The 25,187-nt window shown below is 58.3% G+C and overlaps 9 protein-coding genes across 9 annotated transcripts; 5 read left to right on the top strand and 4 right to left on the bottom strand.

The window, feature by feature from the left end:
• Positions 1 to 95: 95 nt before the first annotated feature.
• SLS55_009720 (uncharacterized protein) lies at positions 96 to 1,132 on the top strand (the record flags this gene model as incomplete). The annotated part of the gene is made up of 2 exons (XM_066781115.1): positions 96 to 101; positions 254 to 1,132. The coding sequence occupies 2 exons, from the start codon at positions 96 to 98 to the stop codon at positions 1,130 to 1,132; spliced, it is 885 nt and encodes a 294-aa protein (XP_066629061.1).
• A 681-nt stretch (positions 1,133 to 1,813) lies between these two features.
• On the top strand, positions 1,814 to 2,376 carry SLS55_009719 (uncharacterized protein; the record flags this gene model as incomplete). Its single annotated transcript, XM_066781114.1, has 2 exons — positions 1,814 to 1,817; positions 1,871 to 2,376. The coding sequence occupies 2 exons, from the start codon at positions 1,814 to 1,816 to the stop codon at positions 2,374 to 2,376; spliced, it is 510 nt and encodes a 169-aa protein (XP_066629060.1).
• A 611-nt stretch (positions 2,377 to 2,987) lies between these two features.
• SLS55_009718 (uncharacterized protein) lies at positions 2,988 to 4,268 on the bottom strand (the record flags this gene model as incomplete). Its single annotated transcript, XM_066781113.1, has 1 exon — positions 2,988 to 4,268. The coding sequence occupies one exon, from the start codon at positions 4,266 to 4,268 to the stop codon at positions 2,988 to 2,990; it is 1,281 nt and encodes a 426-aa protein (XP_066629059.1).
• A 2,952-nt stretch (positions 4,269 to 7,220) lies between these two features.
• Positions 7,221 to 9,083, bottom strand: SLS55_009717 (uncharacterized protein; the record flags this gene model as incomplete). The annotated part of the gene is made up of 2 exons (XM_066781112.1): positions 7,221 to 9,047; positions 9,078 to 9,083. The coding sequence occupies 2 exons, from the start codon at positions 9,081 to 9,083 to the stop codon at positions 7,221 to 7,223; spliced, it is 1,833 nt and encodes a 610-aa protein (XP_066629058.1).
• A 7,443-nt stretch (positions 9,084 to 16,526) lies between these two features.
• Positions 16,527 to 17,235, top strand: SLS55_009716 (uncharacterized protein; the record flags this gene model as incomplete). The annotated part of the gene is given in 2 exon segments (XM_066781111.1): positions 16,527 to 16,531; positions 16,548 to 17,235. 2 exon segments carry the CDS (start codon positions 16,527 to 16,529, stop codon positions 17,233 to 17,235), a joined length of 693 nt encoding a protein of 230 aa, XP_066629057.1.
• Positions 17,236 to 18,324: 1,089 nt separating this feature from the next.
• Positions 18,325 to 19,335, bottom strand: SLS55_009715 (uncharacterized protein; the record flags this gene model as incomplete). The annotated part of the gene is made up of 2 exons (XM_066781110.1): positions 18,325 to 18,335; positions 18,741 to 19,335. The coding sequence occupies 2 exons, from the start codon at positions 19,333 to 19,335 to the stop codon at positions 18,325 to 18,327; spliced, it is 606 nt and encodes a 201-aa protein (XP_066629056.1).
• A 1,103-nt stretch (positions 19,336 to 20,438) lies between these two features.
• On the top strand, positions 20,439 to 21,351 carry SLS55_009714 (uncharacterized protein; the record flags this gene model as incomplete). Its single annotated transcript, XM_066781109.1, has 3 exons — positions 20,439 to 21,069; positions 21,124 to 21,212; positions 21,268 to 21,351. The coding sequence occupies 3 exons, from the start codon at positions 20,439 to 20,441 to the stop codon at positions 21,349 to 21,351; spliced, it is 804 nt and encodes a 267-aa protein (XP_066629055.1).
• Positions 21,352 to 21,657: 306 nt separating this feature from the next.
• SLS55_009713 (uncharacterized protein) lies at positions 21,658 to 22,125 on the bottom strand (the record flags this gene model as incomplete). The annotated part of the gene is made up of 1 exon (XM_066781108.1): positions 21,658 to 22,125. The coding sequence occupies one exon, from the start codon at positions 22,123 to 22,125 to the stop codon at positions 21,658 to 21,660; it is 468 nt and encodes a 155-aa protein (XP_066629054.1).
• Positions 22,126 to 23,157: 1,032 nt separating this feature from the next.
• On the top strand, positions 23,158 to 23,537 carry SLS55_009712 (uncharacterized protein; the record flags this gene model as incomplete). The annotated part of the gene is made up of 2 exons (XM_066781107.1): positions 23,158 to 23,163; positions 23,196 to 23,537. 2 exons carry the CDS (start codon positions 23,158 to 23,160, stop codon positions 23,535 to 23,537), a joined length of 348 nt encoding a protein of 115 aa, XP_066629053.1.
• Positions 23,538 to 25,187: the final 1,650 nt, after the last annotated feature.

Raw genomic sequence — 25,187 nt, 5'->3', positions numbered from 1 at the left:
TCATAGATCCATATCTCGAAACACCGCACCACTATTCCATCGACACGATGACGACTGCTCAACCCCCCAATGGAGCCGACGCCGCACCCATGATCATGGTCGTCGGCGTGACCGGCTCGGGAAAGAGCTACTTCATCAACCAACTGGCGGGACGAGAGGTAGTGCAAGAGGGCGACAGCATGAAGTCCTGTACGTCTTACACCACACACCGGAACGCACATCCTAACACCCCCCACCCTCCACAGGCACGCAGTCCTGCCACCTCATCCCCACCGAAGTCGGGCGCACCAAGGTCCTGCTGCTCGACACCCCCGGCTTCGACGACACCATCCGGCCGGACGCCGAGATCCTCGGCGAGATCGCGCGCATCCTCGCCGCCCAGCACGCCCTCGGCGTCCCCCTCAAGGGCGTCGTCTACCTGCACCGCATCACCGACATGCGCATGACGGGCTCGGCCGTCGCGACCCTGAACGTCTTCCGCTCCATCTGCGGCGACGCGGCGCTCGCCAGCGTCCTGCTCGTGACCACGCGCTGGGGCGAGCTGGACTCCGAGGCGACGGGGGCGCGAAGGGAGAAAGAGCTGCGCGATGGCTTCTGGGCGTACATGCTCGCTCGGGGTTCGAACATGGCCCGCTTCCACGGCGACGCGCCGTCGGCGGTTGCGCTCGCCAGCCAATTGTTGGTGCGGGACGGCGTGGTGCTGAGGCTGCAGGAAGAGCTTGTTGACGACGGCACGCCGTTGCACGAAACGGCGGCGGGCGCGCTCGTCGATGCCGGGCTGGAGGCGGCGAAGGCGCGGCACCGCGAGGAGCTGGCCGATGTGGAGGCGCTGAAGCGGGAGCTGGTCGAGGGCGATAGGGTGATGAAGAGTAAGATTCAGAAGGATTGCGTGAGGGGTCAGCAGCGGCTGAGGACTGCTGAAATGCAGCAGGCCAGTCTGAGAACGCCGGTGGGGGTGCACGTGCAGAAGTCGGTTCAGAGGGCGAGGTCTGGAGCGCCAGTGGGAGCGGGAGGGGGAGGTGGGCTGCTGGGTTGGGGCTTTCGGCTACTTCCTGCTGTGCTTGGTCTCCTCGGGCTCTCGTCGAGTGTCTTTGATCGACTGCTTGAGTTCAGCCGAGGTGACGTTGCTTAGTTAATTCTATGCCTATTCTTGTGTATCTCTGCGAGGGTTGATACTAGCATGCGACGCTAAGCCAAATGCGTCTATTTGATATTAACCATGGATTAAAAAGAGACCATGGCATTTAGAACTTGGTAGGCCTGGGCCGCCGCCATCGCCCATGATGGGATTCTCTGATAGCGCGAAGGGACGATCGTAGGACTACGTCAGCGTGACGCTTGTGGATGTTCACGTGAGCTCCTTCGATTTATAACACTGCTTAAATTGATATCAAATATGCTATCTCAACAACATGACATCCACCATCTTTCGTGCGGATAACACCTCAAAGCTTGCAGCAGGAATGTCCAATCAACAACCCGCGTCACAAATGTCTACCCCGAGACGTCAGAGGAGGGACTCTGCAAGTAAAAAAGCCTTCCCTTGAATATTTATCTGTCGTACATACTAAAGCGGAATCATTAGTGGACAAGGATGGAAATGAAAGACTCTCCGCAGAGAGCGGTTGTGAAAGTCACACCAGACGAAATGGTCTCCCAGACTGTACAGCTGCGGATGGTCGCAAACAGGAGTATCGTCGTCGGAAGCCGCCCAAGATCTTATCAAAGAAATCGACCTCACCACAGCAAAGCATCGGACACTGGCCGTTGCAGCACCCAACGTTTTGGGCCAGGAGCACGCACAAGCACGGTAATGAGTACACCGAACTCTTCTCGTACAACATGGCATTGCAGCAGCAGCTTCGAAAAGTCAAGGAGCAGTTGGATGCGCAGAGGGATGAGGTGAAGCGCTTGACCGACGAGAATATCAGCATGAAACGTGCGGCGGACAAACTTCACGTCTCTATGAGCAGGAAGGACGATCTCTTCGCCGAGCAACTACCCGACGACCACATCCTGGGGAGCATCTTTACCCTCCTTGGCCAGATCAAGGGGTGGTCCACGCACTTCCTGAAGGCCGGCGACGTTGGCCACGCCATGTTGAAAGAGGAAGACTTGGTCCACTATCGTGCCGTCTTCCCCGGAGTGAGAAGTCTTGAGTCTCTACAGGAACAGTTCCACGACAGGAAGCGCCGTCGGCTGTTTGTGCGAGCATGGACCGCGTACGTCATCTGCGATGCTGTCTTCTCCGTGTCTCGTCACAAACCACACGCCCGCGATGTCGAAGTGACAAATGCCTCTCTTGTCGAGAGAATTCTTGCATTGGAGAGCATGATGCGTTCAATGAGTAAGTGTCTGCCACGTCTTCGCCAATAGTCGGCTGGCTAAACAATCATCACAGGAATCCCCCCGGAAAAGCTCAACAATTGGAGAGCCCTCTCATTCCAGCTACTACCCAAGCCAGAGGATGGCAGCGGCATAAAAGAGACGGTGCCTCAGTGGCTGGTCGCGGAATGTACAAGAGTGCTTTCCGTCATTGCCCCGTGGATCAAAGTGGACCAGTCGCTTCCAGAAGTCGCGCAACAACTGCTTGCCATCTTTCAACATGCTTTGGGAATTTCTGCTTTATTCCGGCGGCAGCGCGCATGCTGGACCATTAGCTTCCCTGGAATCCAACAGACAGGCGCATCGGACCCTCTTTTCGACAGCACCTGCATGAAGACTGAGGATTGTGAGGTGTCAGACACGTCGGGGCAAGTTGGCCTCGTCGTCACACCTACGGTCTACAAGCAAGGGAATGCCGAAGGGGAATGCTTCGATGTCAAAACTTGTCTTCACAAAGCAACGGTGGTTCTGTCTCCCATTCCCACGACACAAATGTAGCTCGGCAAATGTACAACAATCATGTATCTGTAAATTCTTGAAAAAAAAAAAAATCATGAACCGAGCGTATTCTACACAAATAGCCAGCGCATACCGCTCCCCATCTACCCATCAAACTCCCGCAGCTCGCTTACAATGTCTGCGCAATACAACCACGCCAGCTCCCCATCCCCACCACTCCGCCACACCTCCCCATCCTTCAGCTGCGCCCTCTCCTCCGCCGGCAGCCTCGCATTATTCAACTGCAGCGTCAACGCCAACACCCTATCGACCCTTTGCTGCCGATACCTCTGCCACCTCGCCACCGCCTCCCTCCACCCCCCCTCCCCACCCGCACCATCCTCAAACCCCATCACCACCTCCGCAAACGTCACCGCATCCTCAAGCGCCTGACTCGCGCCCTGCCCCGCCGTCGGCGGAATCGCATGCGCCGCATCCCCCAACACAACAACCCTGCCCTCCGCCCCACCCCCCGCCCAGCTCTCCATCCTCGGCACGCTGTAATACGGCCACACCGCCAACGACTCCACGGGCATCCCCTCCAACACCCCCCTCACCGTCCCCGGCCACATCCCCTCGTCCCTTCTTAGCATCGCCGCCAGCCCCTCTTTATCCGCGCCCAGCGCCGCCCAGCCGTCGCGATCCAGCTGGGGATGAGCGACCTGCGTGCCCGCGAGCAATTCGGCGGCGCCGTCGGGCGTCTGCGGCGCGAGGACGAAGGCGCCGCGCGCGCCGTGGATGGCGACGGGGGACGGGTAGTCGGCTGGGAGTCCGGCTTGCGCGCGGGAGATGGCGAAGGTGATGGCGACGCGGCCTTCGTAGTGCGCGGGGGCGGTGGGGGCGACGTGTTGGGTGCGGACGCGGGAGTGGATGCCGTCGGCGCCGATGAGGAGGGAGGCGGTGGCGTGCGTCGTGGTGCCGTCGATGGCGTGTTGCACGGCGAAGGTGGTGTGACCGGTGGCGGGGGAGGTGGAGGTGGAGGTGATGGAGAGGAATTTGTGGGAGTAGTGGATGGCGATGCCGGCGCGGGCGGCGGCGGAGCGCAGGGCGAGGAGGAGGGTTTGGCGGTAGATGCGGAGGCAGGGGTAGGTGTATTGGGCGGCGCCGCCGAGGTGGTAGAGGTCGGTTGTTTCTTCGGCGGCGTTTTTGAAGGCGACGGTGGAGAAGTTGAAGCCGAGGTCGCGGATCTCGGAGTAGATGGAGAGGGAGTCCAGGATGCGGAGGGCGTTGGGGGAGAGCATCAGGGCGCCCGGGGTGGAGGCAGACTCGGGGCGTGCTTCGTAGATGGTGCAGGGGATGCCGCGTTGGTGGAGGGAGAGGGCGAGGGTGAGGCTTGCGAGGCCGCCGCCGATGATGGCGATGTTGGACGCGATGGGCGAAGACATTTTTAGAATGGCGAAGAAGTGCTGTGGAAGACGCAGTGCTTGCAAAGGCGCTTGATGATGGTTTGCTTCTCGCTCTCACTTGGGAGGGCAGCCGTTTATGTACTGCATGTCAGACATGCCCGAACGGGTTAGCGCGGTGCTCCGGATCCGACAGCCACTCGGATCCGAAGCTGTCGGATCCGGACTCGACCTACAAATGGACAGCAATTCTCACTGTCTGTAGCAACTGCATCAGCGCATTCCAATCCAAACAATCTCACTATACACACACGCCGTTCATCCACTGCCAATCATGCATTTCTACATCCTCGGAGGAAGCGGCCGCACCGGCCAGATGGTCATCGACAACGCGCTCCAGCGAGGTAAGCACCCTCAGAACCCCCCAACACCGCCAGCGTTAACCAACACATCACCAGGCCACACCGTCACCGCCATGGTCCGCAATCCCGCCTCCCTCACACCGCGAGCCGGCCTCACCGTCGTCAAAGGTAAGCAACCACCCTCCTCCAAGCCCAAGCCCTCCATCCAACAGCGGCGCTAACACACACATCCCAGGCACACCCCTCTCCCAACCCGACATCGCGGCCTCCTTCCTGCACCCATCCCGCCCCGACGCCGTCATCGTCACGCTCAACGCCGCCCGCGTCTCGGACAGCCCGTTCGCCGCCCCCGCCGCGCCGCCGCGCATGATGGCCGACGCGCACGCCCACGTCGCCGCCGCGATGCAGGCGCACGGGGTGCGCAAGATCGTCACCATGTCGGCCTTCGGCGTCGCCGAGTCCGCCCCCAACCTGCTCTGCGCCTTCCGGCTCGTGCTGCGCGGGACCAACATGAAGTACCAGTTCGAAGACCACGATCTTGTGGACAGCGAGATGAAGGAGAGGGAGGGGCTGAAGTATGTTCTGGTAAGGCCGGCGATGCTGGGCGAGGGCGAGGAGAAGCCGGTGAGGACGTTTGGGGATGAGGGCGTGGGGGCGCCGTGGTTGGCGAAGGTGACGAGGAGGAGTGTTGCGGCGTTTTTGGTCGATGCGTGTGAGACGGATGTGTGGGATTGTCGGACGCCGGTGATTGCGAATTAAGGACCGGTGCGGGGGGGAGGGGGAGGATAGGGGGGTGTTGGCATGCTTATGATACGATGATGCACAAGTTGTTTCCTGCGTTGACGCTCTCAGTAATGTCCCGGTAGAATTGAATGATTGGGTATAGTCTACATTAATATTACTTTTCTGTAACCGAAGATGCATCCTCTAAACCTCTAGCCACGAAACACCAATCCGTCTATCGTCATGAATTTTGCAACCAACGTTATACTAATGAGTCCAGGTCGACGGTATGGGCGATGATGTAGTATGCGTCTGGACATCAGGTTAGCAGAGGCATCTACTTCTGGCAGCAGCAGAACTTACGAACGACTCCTGGGATCCAGGCGAGGCAGCAGAGGCCTATGTTGATGACAGCGTCGGTACCGAAGTCACGCTTTAGTACGACCACGGCAGGCGGACAGAGGACGGCCATAACGTAATCATGGCATTCACCCTACGCGAGTGCTGGTTAGATGCGCGTTCTTGCCTTCTCTGGTATGAGTACCCACCATGGCGAGTGTAAGACTTGTTGGGAAATAGGAGGTTTGTTTTCTGATGGGGGCTAAACTATGGCCATGGTCAGCGACTGAAAGGGGTTGCCAAGGCTGTCCGGGAAAGGCGTACGTTTGCAAGGGACCTGGAGGGCAAGACGGTCGATTGGAATGTCTGGCGACTCGGGTGCGGCTCAGTGGACCCTTTAAGAAATGATATTAAATCGTCCGGATGGAAAAGTCAATCACACGTGGCGCAGGGTGGCGACGGCTGACAGGAGCGACAAAACTTCCTTTCCCGAGTCAACATCACATCCGTGCCATGCATGCAATCTGAGGTCCCATGTGGGCCGTACGGCTCCGCACATGCTCGGCCCGACAGGAACCAAACACCACACGCCCTCCAGACGCGTGCCGCCGGGGAAGTCGGCCACGGTGAGCTTGCGCTGTCAGCCTGTCTGTCTCGCACTTGCATGTTCCAGTCGCGTGTCGGTCGGTAGGAAGTCACAGGATATCTTCAGACCGTTGCAATCGCAGCGCACATTCGCACCTAAAACTTGCCCGAAACGGAATGATGCGCCGGCCCGGGCTGATCACGCTAGCCGTGTTTGGATGGCGCGGGCGCGGCGGTGCCGCACGTCTGACTACATTTTGTACACCACCCGTTTCCCTTGACCCGGCAGATAAGATCCCGTGTTCTTCCGCCACGTGGGTTCCGCAAGCCACGGTTGACACAGGCTGCCGCGCACCCAGTGCGCCCAACTCAATCCAAACACAAAATCTCGCGCCCGACCATGTGGAAATTGCAAGAGGCGTAGAATCCCGCTAGAAGGCCGCGGAGAAGCCCGGCCAAGACCAGATGTGGTACGACGGAACGGATTCGACACGTGGGAACGGTGACCACGTGGGCGCCACAAAGCCACTTCCTTAGCCCTCTCCCCTACGACGTATCCCCAAACACCCAAGACCCTTGGCGCCGTGGCAAAGCCCAAAGGACTCCCGCTAACCGGTGGGTCTATTAATGTGGCCTTTCCTTGACCGCCGTCCTCGTCCGTCTCCATTCTTACCCAGATAGCCGAGCCCTTCCACTACTCCGCTCACACTCTCCTCCACCGAGGTCCACCGTCCGACCTTGCCGGCCGGTCCATTTCTCTGCTCTCACTTCAACTCCAACCCTCGACGCCGCAGCTTCGAACACCAAAGCGATGGTACACTCCGCTTTTACAACGGCGGTGGGGTGGTGAGGACGTGGATCGGCGCTTTCAAAACCATGCCTCGTCAAGGTCTTTCAACCAGTCCGACGACGGCCAGTCGATAGAGCTCTGTTTGAGGGTGAGCATCGGACGATTGTGTCGGGAAGGGTCGAACTTACATCCACGTCAAAGGCACTCTCCGAATGCATGAGTTCGTCGAGTGACACGTCCGTCGTGACCGAGCCTGGCTGCCCCGCGGACTGAGGACCGCACCAGTGAGTGAAAGCATTGTATGAATGTGGCACGGTGCCCACGTACCTTTGTCGCCGCCGGAAACCTCCTTTGTAGAAGAGCAAGCGTTTCCATCAACCCTTCCCGCACGGCTTTCTTCTCCACTTCGCCGTTGCTTCTCGCTTTGGCTAGGGAAGCGGATACGCTTAGGGCGAACAGGCTTTTGAGACTCGTATGTTCAAGGGCGACGTTGTTGATGAATACTTGAAGGGATTCTCCAAGGAGCTGGAACAAACGAGGGGCTTGTAATGACGGATCGCTGGTCTCGGAAGCGTCTCGGCCACGGTCGAGGTGCTTGCTTAGGAGCGTCATGGCTTTGTATATATCTTGCGTGAACTCGACAATGAACTTGCTGAGGTAAGGCCCCGGCGCATTTGTCTCCTCGACTCCTGGCGCGAGAAGTATCAGAGAGGAAAGAATGTCGGCAGCTCCACGAACACTTTCCACGCCCGGAATGTCCTCCGGTGAAAGGCAGCGCTGCACAGAGATGGCCACGGTGCCGCGCAGCGCCCTGAGCGAGGCAACAGCCGCCTTCACACTCACGTCCGTCGGGTCAACGCCAGAATCAACCAGAGGCGGCAAGTCCCTCATGGCGATCTCCACTCCATCACACAGCTGCTTGAGCCCGACCCGCGACGCCTGGTCCGGCACGCTTCGACACACAACGCCAGCAACACCCAGCCTTCCGCGCAACGACCGCGCCAGGAAGTCCTGCAGCACGGCGCCCCTGCCCGTCGCCTCCCCCCCTTCGCCCAAGCACACTTGCAGATCCAACTTATCCGGCCTCGCGCCGGGCAAGGCATCCGTATCCTCCACACACAGCGCCGGCGGCATGCCGTAGTCCATCGACGCCGCCACATCCATCTCGACGACGCTCCACCACAGCCGCCTCCGCAGATCGCCCTGCACCGCAGAAAACGACGAACCAAACGCCATCGGGTCGCGGTGCAGCCCGGCCGCCATAGCCGCCCGCACAAGCGCATTGGTCGCCTGCCAGTGGTCCTCGACGTGCTGCCCGCCGCGCGCCTGCTGGGCGAGGACGAGCAGCGCGCGGGTCTGCAGCGTCGGGACGGAGCCCCGGGCGCCCCTTGGGAGATCGCTCAGCCACGCTTCGACGGCGGCGAAGGGGCCGAGACGCAGCCAGGCCTCGGCCGCGGACTGGTGGGGGTGGGAGGAGGCGCGGAGGTGGTGGGCTGCGAGGGCCATTGCGGCGTATATTTGGGGCTCGACGGGGCTGGTGGTGTGCGAGGGGCCGGGCGGGTTGGCGATGAAGGCGGAGAAGAGGGGCGTGAAGGTGGGGCGGTGGAGGATGGCGAGGCGGTCCTCGTATAGGGAGAAGTAGGTGCGGATTAGAGAGTGGCAGATGTCCGGTTCCGGTAGCTGGTCTCGCAGCTGGGTTAAAGTGTTTGGCTTGCTCGTTGATGGAGCAGCCGTGTCGGCGATCCGCCGCTTTATCAGGTTCTGAACCTCCTTTGCCAAGGACCAAAGCTCTGGATCTGTTGATGGTTGAAGGATCGAGGTGGCCATGCTGCGCACGCGGTCATACAGGCCGTCCTGGTATCCGTTTCCGTAGTATCGGCACCTGTCCCCTTTGACCGAAAGCGTCCCGGCCGGCTGCTGGGCGTGGCCAGAAGGCGTGTAGGAAAGTGCACGACTGGCAGAGATAACTGCTTCGAGCGATGTAACCCGCGCTTGAAGGTCTTCGACGACGCTGCTCCTTTCCTGCGAAGCTGAGTTACCTCGTGGCTGTACCTCCATGCGTTCATTCTCCGAGACACGGCCGCCGGTGCTGTGGCTTTCGAGATTCTCTGGCGTTTGAGATGCTGACGGGTGGGACGGCAGCCCTTGGTCAAAGACGCAAAGCGCCTCGCGCTGCCCTTTGAGGCATTGCTGGCACGGCTGGGCCCGGTCACATCGGAGCTTCTTTTGGCGACACTCGCGGCAGGAAAGTGTGGGTCTGGGTCTTTTCTTGGGTCTGTCCATTGGGTGTTCGACGGAAGGCTGGATCGCAGTGGCACATCGCAGGTGACCCCGCATTTTTGCGAATCCTGCTCGGTACGTAAGCGAGGCTAAACGTATTGGAGGCTCGCGCGGAAATGTAAAGCGGCCCCCAAAATGCTCGTACGCAGGAGGGATCACGGACGTTTAATTAACTACAGCGATGGAGACACTTGCTGGCATCGTCATCGGTGACAACCTTCTCCAGGGGCAATCCGAAAACGGGAGGGCTGGAAGACACTGTTCAAGTCACTCGTATATGACGTGATCGAGCCTTCTTGTTGTTCTGTATAAATATCTACCAGACATGGTGTATTCAGTTCTACAAACACTTTAACATTTTTTCACATTGGATTGCAGATCGATCCTCAATACCACCGATCACCCAACCTTCGCCTTTTCAGGATAACTCCCCAGGATTCGAGATTGCTCAGCCCGAGCGTGTCTGGAGGCAAGAAGCCATCTATCATCGGGTTCCAAGACTATGAGGAGCTACGTGCATACAGTGCAAGCAGAGCACTTGTTGCGATCCGGGTCGCACAAACGAATTCAGTAACGACTGTATTGAGAAGGCTGAAAGTTTCGCAGAGCCCAAATACTTGCTTGGTCTACAACAGATCCAGGGGGATGAAGCACTGGCCCACAGTTTGCAACTCAAGCCCACCGCAGCCGGCAAGGCTACGGTAAGCCGCAACTGATGAGAGAGGACTGCATTTGTCTCTACGACTGGCTTCAACCTCGTCGAGAAAACCCAAGAGGTGATTATTAGGGCACAGAGTTGACGTGCGCGTGCAGCCTCACGCAACGTGGTGAGCTTGATTGGCCACGCCAAGCTGTGTAACTTCAAGCCAATACCCCGCCCCGAGAAGCAATTGTGCTTACATAGCTCGTAGGCTGAGCATAAGAACCTCCGCCGACCCCGCACGAGGCTGAACTTCGCATCTCACTTGGAGTTCTCCGGTGACGTTTAACCTTCATCTGAAAAGTTCTTCGATCTTGTCGATTATCCTCCAGGATCACACCCAATAGCTATGGCGTCCCCTTCCACCTCTCGAGCGAGAAACGACCTACAGCTCGGAAACGAGATCGAGCGCCTAGAAATAGGCGCGGATACGGAGGGATCACATCACACGGACAAGAGCTTGGGCGATTCTCTCCACATGGATGATGGACCAGCCGACTCCACGCACTTGGATGGAGGTGTGGAAAGATCTCCACAAGCCTATCACGATGACACTAAAGACCCACCACCACTCGAGACCCTGTCTATCGAAGACGACTACCATGGTTCATACTGGAAAAAATATTATGCGGGACATGTCTGGAATGACAGCCGCGGCTGGCATGTGATCAACCCCGGATCTCCTCCAGAGCCCTGGTGGGTTGAAGACCCACCACCACGGTCGCCATCAGACCCAGACTACCTCTGCGACGTCTGCCGTCACATCAACTTCCGTTGGCTTTTCGAAAACAACCTTTCTAGACCGAGATCCTATGGAAAAAGGGCAATCGCTATTGGAACGGTGAGGCAAGTTCTGAAGCAAGCGAATTGTCCATTTTGCGTGCTTTTAGCATCGAGGTTCTCTTCAGACACACTAGACTATGAGTCCGGGCACGTCCTGATTGAGAGTAAATCCTTCTCAAAAGATCGCATATTCGACTACAATCACCCTGAAACCGTGGTGAAATATCTGTCTATCTTTGGGGGATACCAGAGCTTCGATATTCAGCTCCTCGACACGCAGCCAATGCGAGGAAGGCAGATCCGTCCCTACATAGCGGAACAAAGCATAGCCCGACAGTGGCTAGAGGACTGCGAGCACAAGCATTGTGATGGTGGGAATGAAGTGATGGTCTCCAACTTGGCTTTGATCGACTTGAAGCAGAGGTGCATAGTGCGTCCCCGTGCGCCCGTTCGTTATGCTGCCCTCAGCTATGTGTGGGGGGTGATTACCCAGAGAATGTACTCCACGAGAACACGGCAGGAGTTTGAGACCAAGGGGATGCTTCACCCGAGCAAAGGCTTTTTACCTCAGACAATCGCAGATGCAATGGACTTAGCGGCCCTCATCGGACTCAATTACCTGTGGGTGGACTCACTTTGCATTCTCCAGGATGATGAAGCGGATAAAGATCATTTCATCAGCAGAATGGGCACCATATATGGCTCCTCAGCCATTACCATCGTCGATGCCAACGGAAACGACGCGCGTAGTGGACTAGTAGGCATGAGCTCCCCAAGGATCGACTTTCAAAGGATTGCAGCCATACAGGGCATGCGGCTATGTATAGGAGCATGCCCACTTGAAGAGCCCCGTAACCAAAGATTTCTCGGATGCGCCTGGCTCAAACGAGGATGGACCTATCAAGAAATGCTTCTGTCGAAACGGCTGCTCCTGGTCACCGATCAACAACTTATATTCGTCTGTAATCACACAGTTTATGTTGAGGAGAGACATCCACACAGTCCACGAACGAACGACTGGACACTTCCAGCTGATGGACACATGCAAATCCGTCGTTCAGAAGCTGCTAAGATACCAATTTTGGATCTCTATCACTATGCGGCGGAACAATTCACAGATCGCTCTCTTACGTATGACATGGATGTTATACCAGCGTTTCAAGCTATCTTCAAGGCTGTATACAAGAGCACAGACGCGAGATCTTTATTCAATCTTCCAGATATCGATATCGAGGAGGCTCTTCTATGGGCAAGCGACATTGGCTTCTTTAAATTTGCAGACCCATGCGCTTTTTCAAGAGAGGCGAGGAGACGAAGCCCTGACCGACTGCCTACCTGGACCTGGGCTGGGTGGAAGGGGAAAGTACTGTATCGCGGAATGGGAGATAGACCACCAATTTCGGCTGTCTTCTGGCTTCGTGCTCCTTTGTCATCCATCAACGAGCGCTCTGGTTTCACGCTTCAAGATTACAGATGCAGAGAGTGGAAAGAAAAAGGGTGGAAGCACATATTCCTACCGGATTGGGAGTCTCACGCTTACACCCATCACTCAAGGCCAGACGTCTTCTTCCGCAATCCGGTTGCGCTGGAACCCCGTGATGGGCATCACAAACCATCGTTCGTGGATGATTCAGATTGTCTCTATTTTTTGGCATTCACTGTCGACATCTCCACCTCTACCATCATACATGGACTTCAGTTAGACGATCACGGAGAGCTCGGGAAGACCAACCAGAGACAGGTTCTCGATTCAAGTCAGTATCTAGCAGGGTCAATTACTTTAGACTGCTTACCCGCCGACCAAGCCGATCTACGCCTGGTAGCACTAGCAAGATGCAGCGAAGTTGACACGAAAGAATGCGAAAGACAGCTAGGAATCAACCTGAGAAACATTGCTCCGTTGGACTGGGATCCCGAGTACTTCAAGAACATTTCTCAGCCAAACGCCATCGACAAGCGCATGGAACCGTACAATTTTGGGAATCGTTTGGACCACAGGCGTTTTCGGGACAAGTTCTATCCTCTCTACCACACCCTACTTGTGGAAATGAGGGAGGGTGTTGCATATAGAGTCGGCATTGGGAGAGTCCACATCGATGCATTCCACGCTGCAAACCCTATTTGGGGGGAGGTCCGACTTGGTTAGGTCGTACCTCTTTGATCTCTGCTGGCTCGCCCTATCTTTAGAGTCTCAGCATTCCCGTTATGTTTTGCGATCATTGAGCCAAGCCTTCCAATAACGCCGGACTATGGCTGGAGGGACTTCGATTGTCTCTTTTTGTTTTTCAATTTCCTATTCTTACCGCTCAAAAGGTGTTACTTGTTTAATAGGGAAGCCTTGATAATCTTTTGTCAAATACTTCGTCCGCTTGCTTCAACAATTTAATCAAATCCAGAGCGCATGCGCAACCACCGTAAATCAAACATATGACACTCGCCATTCAGTATTGCGCCATCTTACTGCCTGCATGCTTTTCACGCTTACTGTGACCTACACAGTGTCCAAACACCAGACAATCTACCGTTGGCCTGCGCCCTCGTCCGGCGAGCTCTCCCTGCTTGATATTAACGAAATCCCCTCTGTTATCTAAGCATCGCTACGTTCTATGAAAAGACAAATACGTGCCTATGGTCGGAAAACCACTGTATGATCGTCGCTTCGTATCACGGCCACTACGAGGAAACTAGGGGCTAGAATGATATGGGAAGTATGACAGGGATCTCTCAGATACTCCGAGACTCCATTCCTTTTCGCGCGCGGCTCGCACAGACCGCGCGGCGCAGGCGTTATGGTACCATACCCCGCGTTGCCTTCGACAGTTGGCTTATTCAAGAGCCATCTATCCGGCTCATCGTCCACGGTAGCCATGACATGTCCGCCGAGGACGTCGAAGAGCTGGTCGGAAAGGCCTACATGGTCGAGGACGACATTCGAATCTCGGTCGGGTCCGTCGCCCCGCATCCAACAAGGCGAAGCGGTTGCAACACTGAGCTTCACTGAAGTTCCGGATCCTCTGGTCAAAATCCGGGGTGTGTCGCATCTCCGAGTCCGGTTGGTTGACCACTTCCATGGCCTTACGCCGTTGCACTCCCACGAAGGTACCGACTCGGACATTGTGTGAGTGAAATGCGGGATGATTAGCTGCGGCACGAGCGACATCTTTTCCTCAAATCTTAATATCCATAAGTGTCGTTGTCCGGGGCCTTTGCAGGATAGAAGGAGAGACAAGGCAAATGTTTACACATGAGTGTAAACAAATCACTCCCCTAGTGCGCAGCATACATTCCGAACTCCGCCGGACCTTCCACCAACCGCCTACAGCTCATCTTCGTCGCCCTGATTCTCTCCTTGGTTTCGATGTCATCCTTGCCAAAGTCTGGCAGATGCACCGTCCTGGAGCTGACAATGATCTGTGTGACATTCGCCGTACTCAAACACGGCACCTCCTCATTACAGTGCACCCAAACACTAAAAAGACTCAACACCAACAGCGTCGCCAGCAACGGCGCAGCAAGGCACAAAACCAGGTACAGGTTGGCCGGACTAACCCGCAAACCGCCATTTCTGAACTGTAAGATCGCGTGGCCCTGCGGAAAGGTGTGGCTGAACGTGATGCCCAACGCCCCCGAGCCGACGGAGATAAACTCTTCAACCTGTCGCAGCGTCCACGTGTCGAAGATTTCTGGCTGCGGGACATTGCTGGTCGTTAACGGACGCGGCAGCGACTGGTTGCTGGGCGCTTACAATGAGTTCATGTAGTGCGTGGAAGAGGTATACCTACAAGACGAACCTTGACCGCAACAGTAAAGAAAAATTCCGTCGAGCTGGCTATGTAAGGTACACCCAACACTATCGTAAGACTTCTCCAATGGACATCGCCAATCTCAGCTCAGTACTGCAAGGAAACTGTCGATCTATCTTATTAGCAACCCACTTTTCGTTCCACCTTACCCCGCATTCGGTAGAGCATGAAGCCGAGCCCCAGTAATCCGCCAAAATTGCCCAAAACGTCTCGATCCTTCTCCATCGCCCTACATATAGTCCAAAGCCTCGCAGCTCGCAGTCTGAAAAGCCAAGCCGACACCTTCAAGCAACCTCATCACAATGACAACCGAAACCCCATCCCAGCCAAACATCGGCGTCTACACCGACCCATCGCACAACCTCTACATCGCCGACGCCGCCCCATCGCTCGAAGACGTCAAAAGCGGCGCCAGCCTCCAACCCGGCGACGTCACCATCGCCATCAAAAGCAGCGGCATATGCGGGTGAGCACACCAACCCCCACTACCACCCCCATCCTCCCACCACCGCTCACCACCACCCCTCAGCTCCGACACGCACTTCCGCCGCCACGGCGGCATCGGGCCGTGGCGCATCACCTCCCCGCACATCCTCGGCCACGAATCCGCCGGCGTCGTCATCCGCACGCACCCATCCGTCACCACCCTGCAGCCGGGCGACCGCGTCGCCATCGAGCCGCACATAATCTGCGGGCATTGCGAGCCGTGCCTGACGGGGCGCTACAACGGATGCACAGCCCTCGTATTCCGCTCCACCCCGCCGTCGCACGGATTGCTGCGGCGCTACGTCGACCATCCGGCGCAGTGGTGCCACAAGCTCCCCGACGCGCTGTCGTTCGACGAGGGGGCGTTGCTGGAGCCGCTGAGCGTGGCGTTGACGGCGGTGCGCAGGGCGGGGGTGGGGATGGGGGATGCGGTGGTGGTGTGCGGGGCGGGGCCGATTGGGATCGTGGTGGCGATGTGTTGTCGGGCGGCGGGGGCGTGGCCGGTGGTGGTGACGGATGTGGATGGGGGGAGGTTGGGGTTCGCCGCGTCGCTGGTCGACGGGGTGCGGACGGTGGAGGTGGGGGAGGGGCAGGGCGCGGGAGATGTTGCGGCGGCGGTGGTGCGGGCGATGGGGGGAGGGGGGTTGGAGCCGGCGATTGCGTTGGAGTGTACGGGGGTGCAGGAGTCGGTGTGCGCGGCGGTGCAGAGCGTCAAGTTCGGGGGCAAGGTGTTCGTGGTGGGCGTGGGCAAGGACAGGATGGAGTTTCCGTTTATGAGGTTGAGCGAGCGCGAGATCGACTTGCAGTTCCAGCAGCGCTACGTCAACATGTGGCCGCGGGCGATCCGGGTTCTCGAGAGCGGCGCTGTCGATATCAAGAGGTTGATTACCCATGAGTTTGCCTTGGAGGACGCGGCGAAGGCCTTCGACGTGGCGTCCGATCCGCGGAACGGCGCTATCAAGGTTATCATTCGCGGCTCTGGATAGGATCGTTTCAATCGAGTTCCTGTTGATCTTCGCTGCTGGTGGTTGTCCTCGCTACCAGTATATTGCTACGGCAGGCGCGCCGCCACGTCGCCTTCCGCTTCGGACCGTCGGCGCTTCGCTCACGGCTGCCTGGCCTCTCTGAGCTTACAACATCTTCTTCATCATTACGCCATCCGCATTCATCATGGCTGCGTCGCGCCTCAGCCGTGCGTGGAGAACACTTTTCAGCGGCCCGTGGAAACCGCTTGCATTTCCCAACAAAGGCTTCACTCAGATTCCCGCAGACAGGAAGGTCGAGGAGGAAACCATCCCGGACTATGTCGCGACCCGATACTATCCTGTCCGGATAGGCGAAGTCCTCCGAGACCGCTACCAGATTGTGGGCAAGTTGGGATATGGAGTCACCTCGACTGTGTGGCTAGCACGCGATCTAAGGTGAGCCGCACTCACCCCCACCAAGACAATGTCGTAACATGTCTTCCAGCGGCCGTCAACACGTCGCCCTCAAGCTCTTCATCCATTCCGAGGCCATGGGGAGTTATCTGGACGACGAGCTCAATGTTTTCAAGCGCATCGAGAGCGCCTCCAAGCGCCACCCGGGCCGCCATGCCGTCCGCTCGCTGCTCGACTCGTTTGATGTCACCGGACCCAAAGGCCAGCATCGCTGTCTTGTGCACCCGCCGCTCTGGGAGAGCATACTTGACATTAGGCATCGTAATCCCGTGCGGAGACTGCCGGCCCCGGTCATTGCCTTCGTCCTCAAACGCCTCTTCCACGCCCTGGACTTCCTGCACAACGAGTGCCACGTCGCCCATACCGACATCAAAGAGGCCAACATCCTGCTCGGCGTAGATGACGCTGTGCTCAAAGCGTTCGAAGAGAGGGAGCTCAAGGAGCCTTGCCCAAGGAAGGAACTCGACGAGACAACCATCTACCTATCCCGCGAGCTCGATATGCCCAAGAAATTCGGCGCGCCCGTCCTGTGTGATCTCGGCTCGGCCGTGCCGCTCGACGATGGGGTCGAGCACCTCGAAGACATCCAGCCCGACGTCTACCGGTCGCCTGAAGTCATTCTGGACATTCCATGGACGTACAGCGTTGATATTTGGAACGTCGGGTGCATGGTGAGTGTCGAGTATCGACTGCTTTTATTGTCGCCGGGATATGGCTGACTCCTTCCGACCCACACTGGCAGATCTGGGACGCCTTCGAGGGAGGTCACCTGTTCACCGGCCACGATCCCGAACACGAGACGTACCGCAGCCGCGCCCATCTTGCCGAGATGATAGCCCTCCTCGGACCCCCGCCGCTGAGCCTTCTCGCCCGGGCGAACTTCAAGAGCAAGTTCTTCTCCGACGCCGGTGAGTTGGCGCATTTTCCCTCTTCACCCAACCAACGCCGGGCCTCTCTTCCTCCCTCTTTCCCTTGCTTTTACAGATTCATTTCCACTTACCACGCATTCCTCCAGGCGAATTCTCCGCGGGCATCACCCCTCCGGAAACGACGCCGCTCGAGGAGAGGGAGACGACTATTGAGGACGGGGAAGACAGAGAGATATTCCTCCGCTTCATGCGGAAGATGCTGCAGTGGGAGCCAGAAAAGCGCAGCTCTGCCGCGGAGCTCGCAGAGGACGAGTGGATCGTCAAAAACACTTAGCAAGCGATACAAATCAAGACTGTTTCTCCTCTCACATAGGAGCGTGTGACCTCGCCAATCAACTTGCGCGAATCTGCCGCGACAAACCCAAAACTCCGGAGGCGGTGAGCGTGGGTACACGAAGGGATACAGAACCATTCTACAAGGCCGATCCGTGCGGGGCAAAATTTCTTTCGTCACCCACAGCGGCACCAAGAAACGCCACGTTTTTTCCCCCGTGTTCCCTCAACAGCAAACGCCGCCGTCCCCATCCCCCTCCCCCTCACCCCCGCCTCCGCCTTCCCCGTCCCCATCCCTCCACCACCCCTCCACCAACTCTTCCACCCTTTCCCCTACCGCAACCCCCAACTCCCGCTCCACCCCCCGCATCAGCCCAACCGCCTCCTCCCTCTCCGCTCCATCCGTCAAGCACTGCGCCGCGACGAACAGCGGCAGCAGCAAGTGCATCCGCACCCGCCATTCGCCCTCCGCCGTGCCGAGCACCGCCGCGAACACGGCCCGCGCGTGGCGCCGCCGCCGCCGTTGGAGTGCGTGGTATGCGGTGATTAGGTCGAGGTTGGTGTGGAGCCCGCCAACCCCGCCGCCGCTCCAGCACGGTCCGCCCATCAAGACGACGCTTTGCGCCGTGTGGTACAGCGCCATGGCGAAGGCAGCGGTCGGGCTGGGGTACCACGTCTCTGTCGCGAAGAGGGCGGAGGTTGCGGCGGCGCGGGGGAGGGCGGAGGCGGGGTGGAAAACGGGAGGGCGGGATGCGTGCCAGGAGGCGAGGGCGCGGGTGATTTGCGTGTGCGAGGCGCGGTCGAGCCGGTCGGTGGCGGTGGCGTGGGCGTGGTTGACGGCTTTGCAGGAGAGGTGGAGGAGGGTGCGGAGGGCGGATTGGTCGTCGGCGTGCTGCTGCCGCAGCCCCATGCTGCGCCATAGTGGCATGTCCTCCGTGTCTATCCGCGTGCGGCGCTGGGAGATGACTGTGGTGGCACGGGTGTGAGCGTGGAGCGTGACGCGGGCGGCGGGAGGGGCTTACGGGACTCCTTGAAGTCGCTCAGGACGAACCACCAGAACACCGACTGGTGCGCCGGCGACTGGTACGGCCGCGGCTGCGACGGCCTGCTGCGGACTCCTCCCTCGACGACATCCCGCTTTCCGTCTATCTGGAGCAGCTTGCAGATGCCGTCGAGGTGCCCCGACCAGGCCCGCATCGTCGCGCTGAGCTCTTCGTACTGGCACAGTATGCAGGCGGCGACCAGCGGGAAAGCGGGCTGCTGCATCTCGCGGCCGGCATCGGCGACCACGGCGCCGTAGATGGCGGACGGGGAAGTAGTGAGACCGGCCGAGGGACTACTGCTGAGGCTTTCTTGCGAGATTTCCCTGGCGAGTGCCTGGATCGCCTTCTCGTAGTACTTGGCCCCGTACCACAGGTAGTCCAGCTTCGTTTCGCTGATGGCGTCCGCGACGCGGATCTGGCCGGCGGTGAGACGGGTGCGCGGCGGCTCGCGGGCGGCCGTTTGGCCTGTCTGCTTCGCTGCTGCGGCGCACGCGGAATACTTGATCAGCGGACAGTGGACCGCCAGATGCACGGCTTGACGGCTGAAATAGCTGTCGCATGTCACGAGATCCATCCTGCGTGTTGTTAGCGTGTGGCGGGCGGACTGAGGGGGTGTGTCTGACGCTTTGCCGACGCCTTCGGAGAACTGGCGGAGGAAGAAGGCCGTCTCGTCTGCATCTTCATCATCTTGGCTGGCGCCAGCGTTGTTTGGAGGAGGAGCGGGGGCGGCGATGTGGGCTTGGGCAGGAGGAACGGCTGCGGATACTTTAGTTCCGAGATATTGTGACGGAAACCTGCCGGGGAAGCTCACACTCGGGCAATACAGGCGTGTGGACGGTGTTTGCAAATTGACAGTTGGGATTTAGCTCGGGACTGAGGTTCTGGATGCTCGTTGCAGTCGCCGGGTAAGATTCGGGTGTTGCTCCTGTTGGTGGATGCTCGAGAGGGATCGGCAACGGCTCGTGGGGGCTTGGCTCGTTGGATGCGGGGTTCAAAGCAGCAGGACTGTCAGTTGTTTCACTTTCTGCTTGCTGAGCAACGCCGGAAGTCTCAATAGACTGGACTGAGAAGGTTAAAGCATGGGGCCGGAAGAGACTGTCAAGGATGGGACAGGCACGCTCAGCCCGTCTACACTGGCCACATTGAGGATGTGTTTCGTCGCACTTGATCTTGCGCTTGCGGCACTCGGCGCTTCACGAGACTTGTTCGTCAGCGGCAGAGAGCGAGCCGGATACGTCATGGGCTTACCATCCTTTGCGGGACCTCGCATGGCCTTGGTGCCGAGCAGTCGGCCCACGTCGGCGATTGGGCTTATCAACAGCTGCCCGGGGCATGTTCAGTTCGCGAAACTTGACAAAAGGAGTCGTCGCTGAGGGTGGGACGACCTGTGCTTGGAACCCCGCTCGCCAAAGCTGCCGGTTCGGGCCGAGTGACGTTGGCAGCATTCCATCGCGAGAATTTCCGCATCGGGCCTTAGGGGCAATCATCCATGTTCCTGGTGCTCGGCTCTCTTGCCTTCGGGTACGTCTTTTGACCGGGCCTTGTCTGGCCATGCCATCGACGGGCCGCCAAACTTTCCATGACCAGCCAAACGCGGGGCAGCCCCACCATGGGCTATTTACTGTGTATATGAAGGCCAGCGTGGTAACCCTAAGGGACAGCGAAACACGATTGAACATGCCTCTCTACCAGCCCCCCGACGTCAATGCGCCAGTGCTCTCGCAGTTCTCGCTCAAGGGCAAAATCGCCGCCGTCACGGGCGGAGCCAGAGGCATCGGGGTCGAGATCGTGCGCGGGCTGGCCGAAGCCGGGGCCGACGTCGCCCTCATCTACACGTCCAGCACCGACGCCCCGGACACGGCCGCCCAGATCGCGCAGGCGACCGGAGTGCGCGTGCAGGCCTTCCAGTCCGACGTCGCCAGCCGCGATGCCATCGCCGCCACCGTGAACAAGATCGCCGCCGGGTTCGGCAACGGCCGGCTGGACGTCATGGTCGCCAACGCCGGCGTGTGCGCCAACGTCCCCAGCCTGGAGTACACCGAGGAGACGTGGCGCCGGAACAACAGCGTCAATCTGGATGGCGTCATGTGGACCGCCCAGGCTGCCGGCAAGATCTTCAAGGCCCAGGGGAAGGGGAACTTGATCATTACCGCGTCGGTCAGCGCGACCTTGGTCAACATCCCGCAGACGCAGGCGGCGTACAATTCGTCCAAAGCGGCCGCGGTGCACCTGGCCAAGAGCTTGGCCGTCGAGTGGACGGAGTTTGCAAGAGTCAATTGTATCTCGCCCGGCTTCATCCTCACCGAGAGTAAGTCGCCTGGGTTTGGCATGAGGTGGTGTGCTCATGCTGACTGTTCGGTAGTGCTCACGAAACAACCACCCGAACTCATGAACCAGTGGCTGTCGATGATTCCGGGGCGCCGCATCTGCCACCCGGCTGAGCTGAAGAGCGTACGTAAATCACCGAAACGTTGCCCCCCACCAATGTCTGACTTGACTTCAACAGGCCTACGTTTTCCTTGCAAGTGACGCTTGCTGCTACATGACCGGCGCCGATATCATTATCGATGGAGGCTACACACTCCCATAGAGGTTTCCAGAGATTATAGATTTTTCAATACTTTCAAAAGTTCTTGCACAATCTACTGTCAAAGGGTGTGCCGTGTTGACGATGCGCACACTACATACTCTACGATAGTCCAGCCCCACCAGCTTACCGAGTGCCACAATGTCAGCTACCACCCCCATTTCCCCATGCTTTTGCGCTTCAACTGCACATCAACCAACAGACAAGCAGAATAAAAACCATATGGACTTTCTGCTAAACTAATTGATTCCGTCATCCATCACCAAGCCAGCGACCTCGACTCCACCACACAGCCTCGACTCCCCGCCCTCACAGATTCGAATAATGCTTCCCAACCGGATGCGACACAGGCACGACCTTAACCTCAAACTCCACCCCGCCCTGCTGGCCCGCAGGATTCTTATTCCCGGTATCCATCCACACGCGCCACGCCCCTTCCTCTCCGCCCGGCGTGGCGAGGAAACCCGTGCCCCGCAGCTGCAACTTGTCGCCATGGACCGCCCAGCCATTCTGCTCGATGCGATTGGGGTTCAGCGTGGCGGCCTGCGCGGCGTCGTGCGTGTACTGCAGCACGCCCTGGCCCATGCCCGAGCGGTCCGTGTACAGCTTCTGGCTGGGCGGGTCGGCGTAGAGGTAGATTTCGTCGTTGCGGAGCTGGAAGGTGGCGGGTTGCTCGTGTGGCGATTTGAGCCAGAGGCAGGACTGGGTGGCGGCGATGGGGCTGTGGTCGATGGGCGAGCCGGGCTTGACGGCGATGAGGGTGAAGTTTTGGGGCATGTTGGATGGTGGGGGTTGGTTGTTGTTGTGGTTGGTATGGGTGGGTGGCTTGGTTGTCTTTTCTGCAGCAGGCTGACTGTTGCGGAGGTCTGATGGAAGGTTCTTATATCGGCCGCTGCATGGCTGGCCTCCCTTTTTCATGTGCAGATGTATCTAAACCGGATACGGTGTTTAAGCTTTGGCACCCTGGGAGCTGAATATCAGGGAGTCTGGAGACTGATGCTCATAGGCCGATCCACGGATCTCTCCCAGATCCTACGGGTTTTCCCGCAACTAAGCCGCTGTGGCTTCCCGCGCCGGTCTCGATACCCCGCACCCCGCACCCCGCCCCCATGTTCCGACGCGTTCGAGATCTGCTGCACGCCAAGAGCACGTTGAGAGCAGGGAAGCCGTCAGCTTACGGCCGCCGCCGAAAACTCCCGAATGACAGGGTCGCCCGAATTACTCCTTTCAGTACAACATGCGTGGACTGATCTGCCCACCTTTTGCCTATCTTCATCTCTTCCCCAGACTTTCCCCGCACTATTCACCCGGCTCTGACATTTGCAACATGATATTTATATGCCGAGCTCATCTTGCCATGGTGCCGACAAAGAACTGTCGACGGCGCTTCATTTTACCATGACACTCGCAAACGCTTCTACGAAAAAGCCGTTCTTCGGCATGACTGGAGGATGGCTCACATTCTGGATTACGGTACGGCCGCTCAAGAAACAACCGCCCGGAACAGCTGCTCATCGTTCTACAGGTAGCGTGTGCAACAGACATGACCCTATTCGGCTACGATCAAGGTGTTTTCAGTATGCATCCCGTCTCGCAGCACTCGGAAGTAGTCTTACCTTCTATCCAGGCGGCGTTGTAGTCACCCAGGACTTTTTGGAGCTCCATGACCTGGTCAGACCCGGCAGGACCAAGGTTCTTTCCACAGTCACTGCCATCTACGATGTCGGATGCTTCTTCGGCGCCATAATCGCCTTCACCGTCGGTGAGCGTCTCGGCAGAAAGAAGTCAGTGCTTCTCGGCACGACCGTCATGGCCGTCGGCGCCCTCATCCAGACGAGTTCCTACAGCCTGGCGCAAATGTTCGTCGGACGGACCGTACTCGGGTGAGTCATCCAGCGTACCGCTTCGTACGCAGACGCCGAACTCATCATCGCAGCTTCGGAAACGGCATCAACACGGCCACAGCTCCGATCTGGCAAACGGAAACGTCGCAAGCGAAATGGCGCGGCAACCTCGTGATCCTGGAGATGGTGATGAACATCGCGGGCTTCGCCCTCGTCAACTGGATCAACTACGGCCTCTCCTTCCGCGGCGGCTCCGTCGCCTGGCGCTTCCCGCTCGCCTTCCAGTTCTTCTTCATCTTCATCCTCTGGGCCACCGTCCCCTGGCTGCCCGAGTCCCCACGGTAAAAAGCTACCCCTGCCATCACCCACATCCCGCTGCCACCGCAACAACACTGACATCCCCTTCTCCTCCACAAGCTGGCTCGTCGGCCAAGGCCGCCTGCACGAAGCGCAATCCATCATCGCCGCCCTCGAAGCCAAGCCCGCTGCCGACCCGTACGTCGTCGAGCAGCTGCACACGATCTCGTACAGCGTGCGCTACGAGATCTCGCACGCCGTGCGGTGGCGCGACCTTTTGCGGGGCCGCAACACAGGGTCGACGAAAACCGTGCGCCGCCTGCTGCTCGGCGCGGGGACGCAGTTCATGCAGCAGTTCGAAGGCATCAACATCATGAGCTACTACCTGCCGACGGTGCTGATCTCGTACGTGGGCGTGTCGAATGCCACGTCGCGCCTGCTGACGGCGTGCAACGCGACGTCGTATCTGGTGTTCTCGTGCGTCGCGGTGCCGTTGGTGGAAAGGTGGGGGAGGCGGACGCTGATGATGCTGTCGACGGGGGGGCAGGGGGTGGCGTTTCTTGTTATCACGGTGTTGCTGCGGTTCGCGGAGTCGAGTGCGGATGGGCACGCGTTCGCGTCGGCGTCGATTGCGTTCTTTTTCCTCTACTATATCGCGTTTGGCATCGGCATGCTGGGCGTTCCGTGTAAGTCGACTCCCTCCTAACAACGCCACGACGCAGACGGCGGGCTGATGGGAGCGGGAAGGGCTTTTTCCGGCTGAGATTAGCAGCTACCCCATGCGCACGAAGGGCGTGGCGGTGGCGACGGCGACGAATTGGTATGTTGTTGAGCAAGTGTCCGGATATTCGCATCGACGCGGCTGATTGCGGTGGGTGGGATGCAGGATCACCAACTTCGTCATCGTCGAGATCACGCCCATCGGCATCGAGAGCCTCGGGTGGCGCTTCTGGATCGTGTGGACCGTGTTCAACGCCGTCTTCTTGCCGACCATCTACCTCTTTTATCCTGAAACAGGTATGCGAGCTTGATAGTGTTCGTCGTCTTGGTGGAGAAGTGCTAACGCATTCGTGCAGCGAACCGCAGTCTCGAGGATCTGGATGAGTATTACCGTACCGATCCTTCTTTGATAGTTATCAGAGACCCAAATGCTATATCGACGAAGAGGCCGGGTGTGAGGGCACATGTGGAAAAGGTTGGGCTGAGCGATGAGGTTGCTCATGTCGAAGCGGGCGCACCGGAGAAGAGCTTTGCTGCAGGCCATCCGACGCTGTAGGTTGAGAACTTGAGCAACTCTCCAGATGATTGTAGAGGGACATTGTCTGCGCGGAGATCATGCATCAATACTTCCAGCTGTAACAATTGTCCAAGAATGTTTTATCAGAGCTGCATTCATTTCAGTCTCCCACCACCAATGATATGTAGCTTGATTGACAGAGTAACCATATTAGCAACTTGACCGTTGGGGCATGTGGGATGATCTTAGCCGGAATTGTGGCTGTGAAGTGGAGTTGGAGCAAGGGTGCCTCAAATTTTTCAGCTGCGCCTCGGAGTCAGCCTCGTGCATGCCACGTCAGTAAGCGATGTGATTACATATGGTAGGCCCTGTCTTTCTTCGTCACTGGCCTTGTTCTTCTTCGCAACACAGAAACCTTGGTCACGCAAATCACCTGACAAGGCTTTTCTCTACTCCATTAT

Source organism: Diplodia seriata (genome assembly GCF_021436955.1).
Source record: "Diplodia seriata strain FDS-637 chromosome Unknown scaffold_10, whole genome shotgun sequence".
Taxonomy (NCBI): Eukaryota; Fungi; Ascomycota; class Dothideomycetes; order Botryosphaeriales; family Botryosphaeriaceae; genus Diplodia; species Diplodia seriata.
This window is presented reverse-complemented; position numbering and strand designations above follow the sequence as displayed.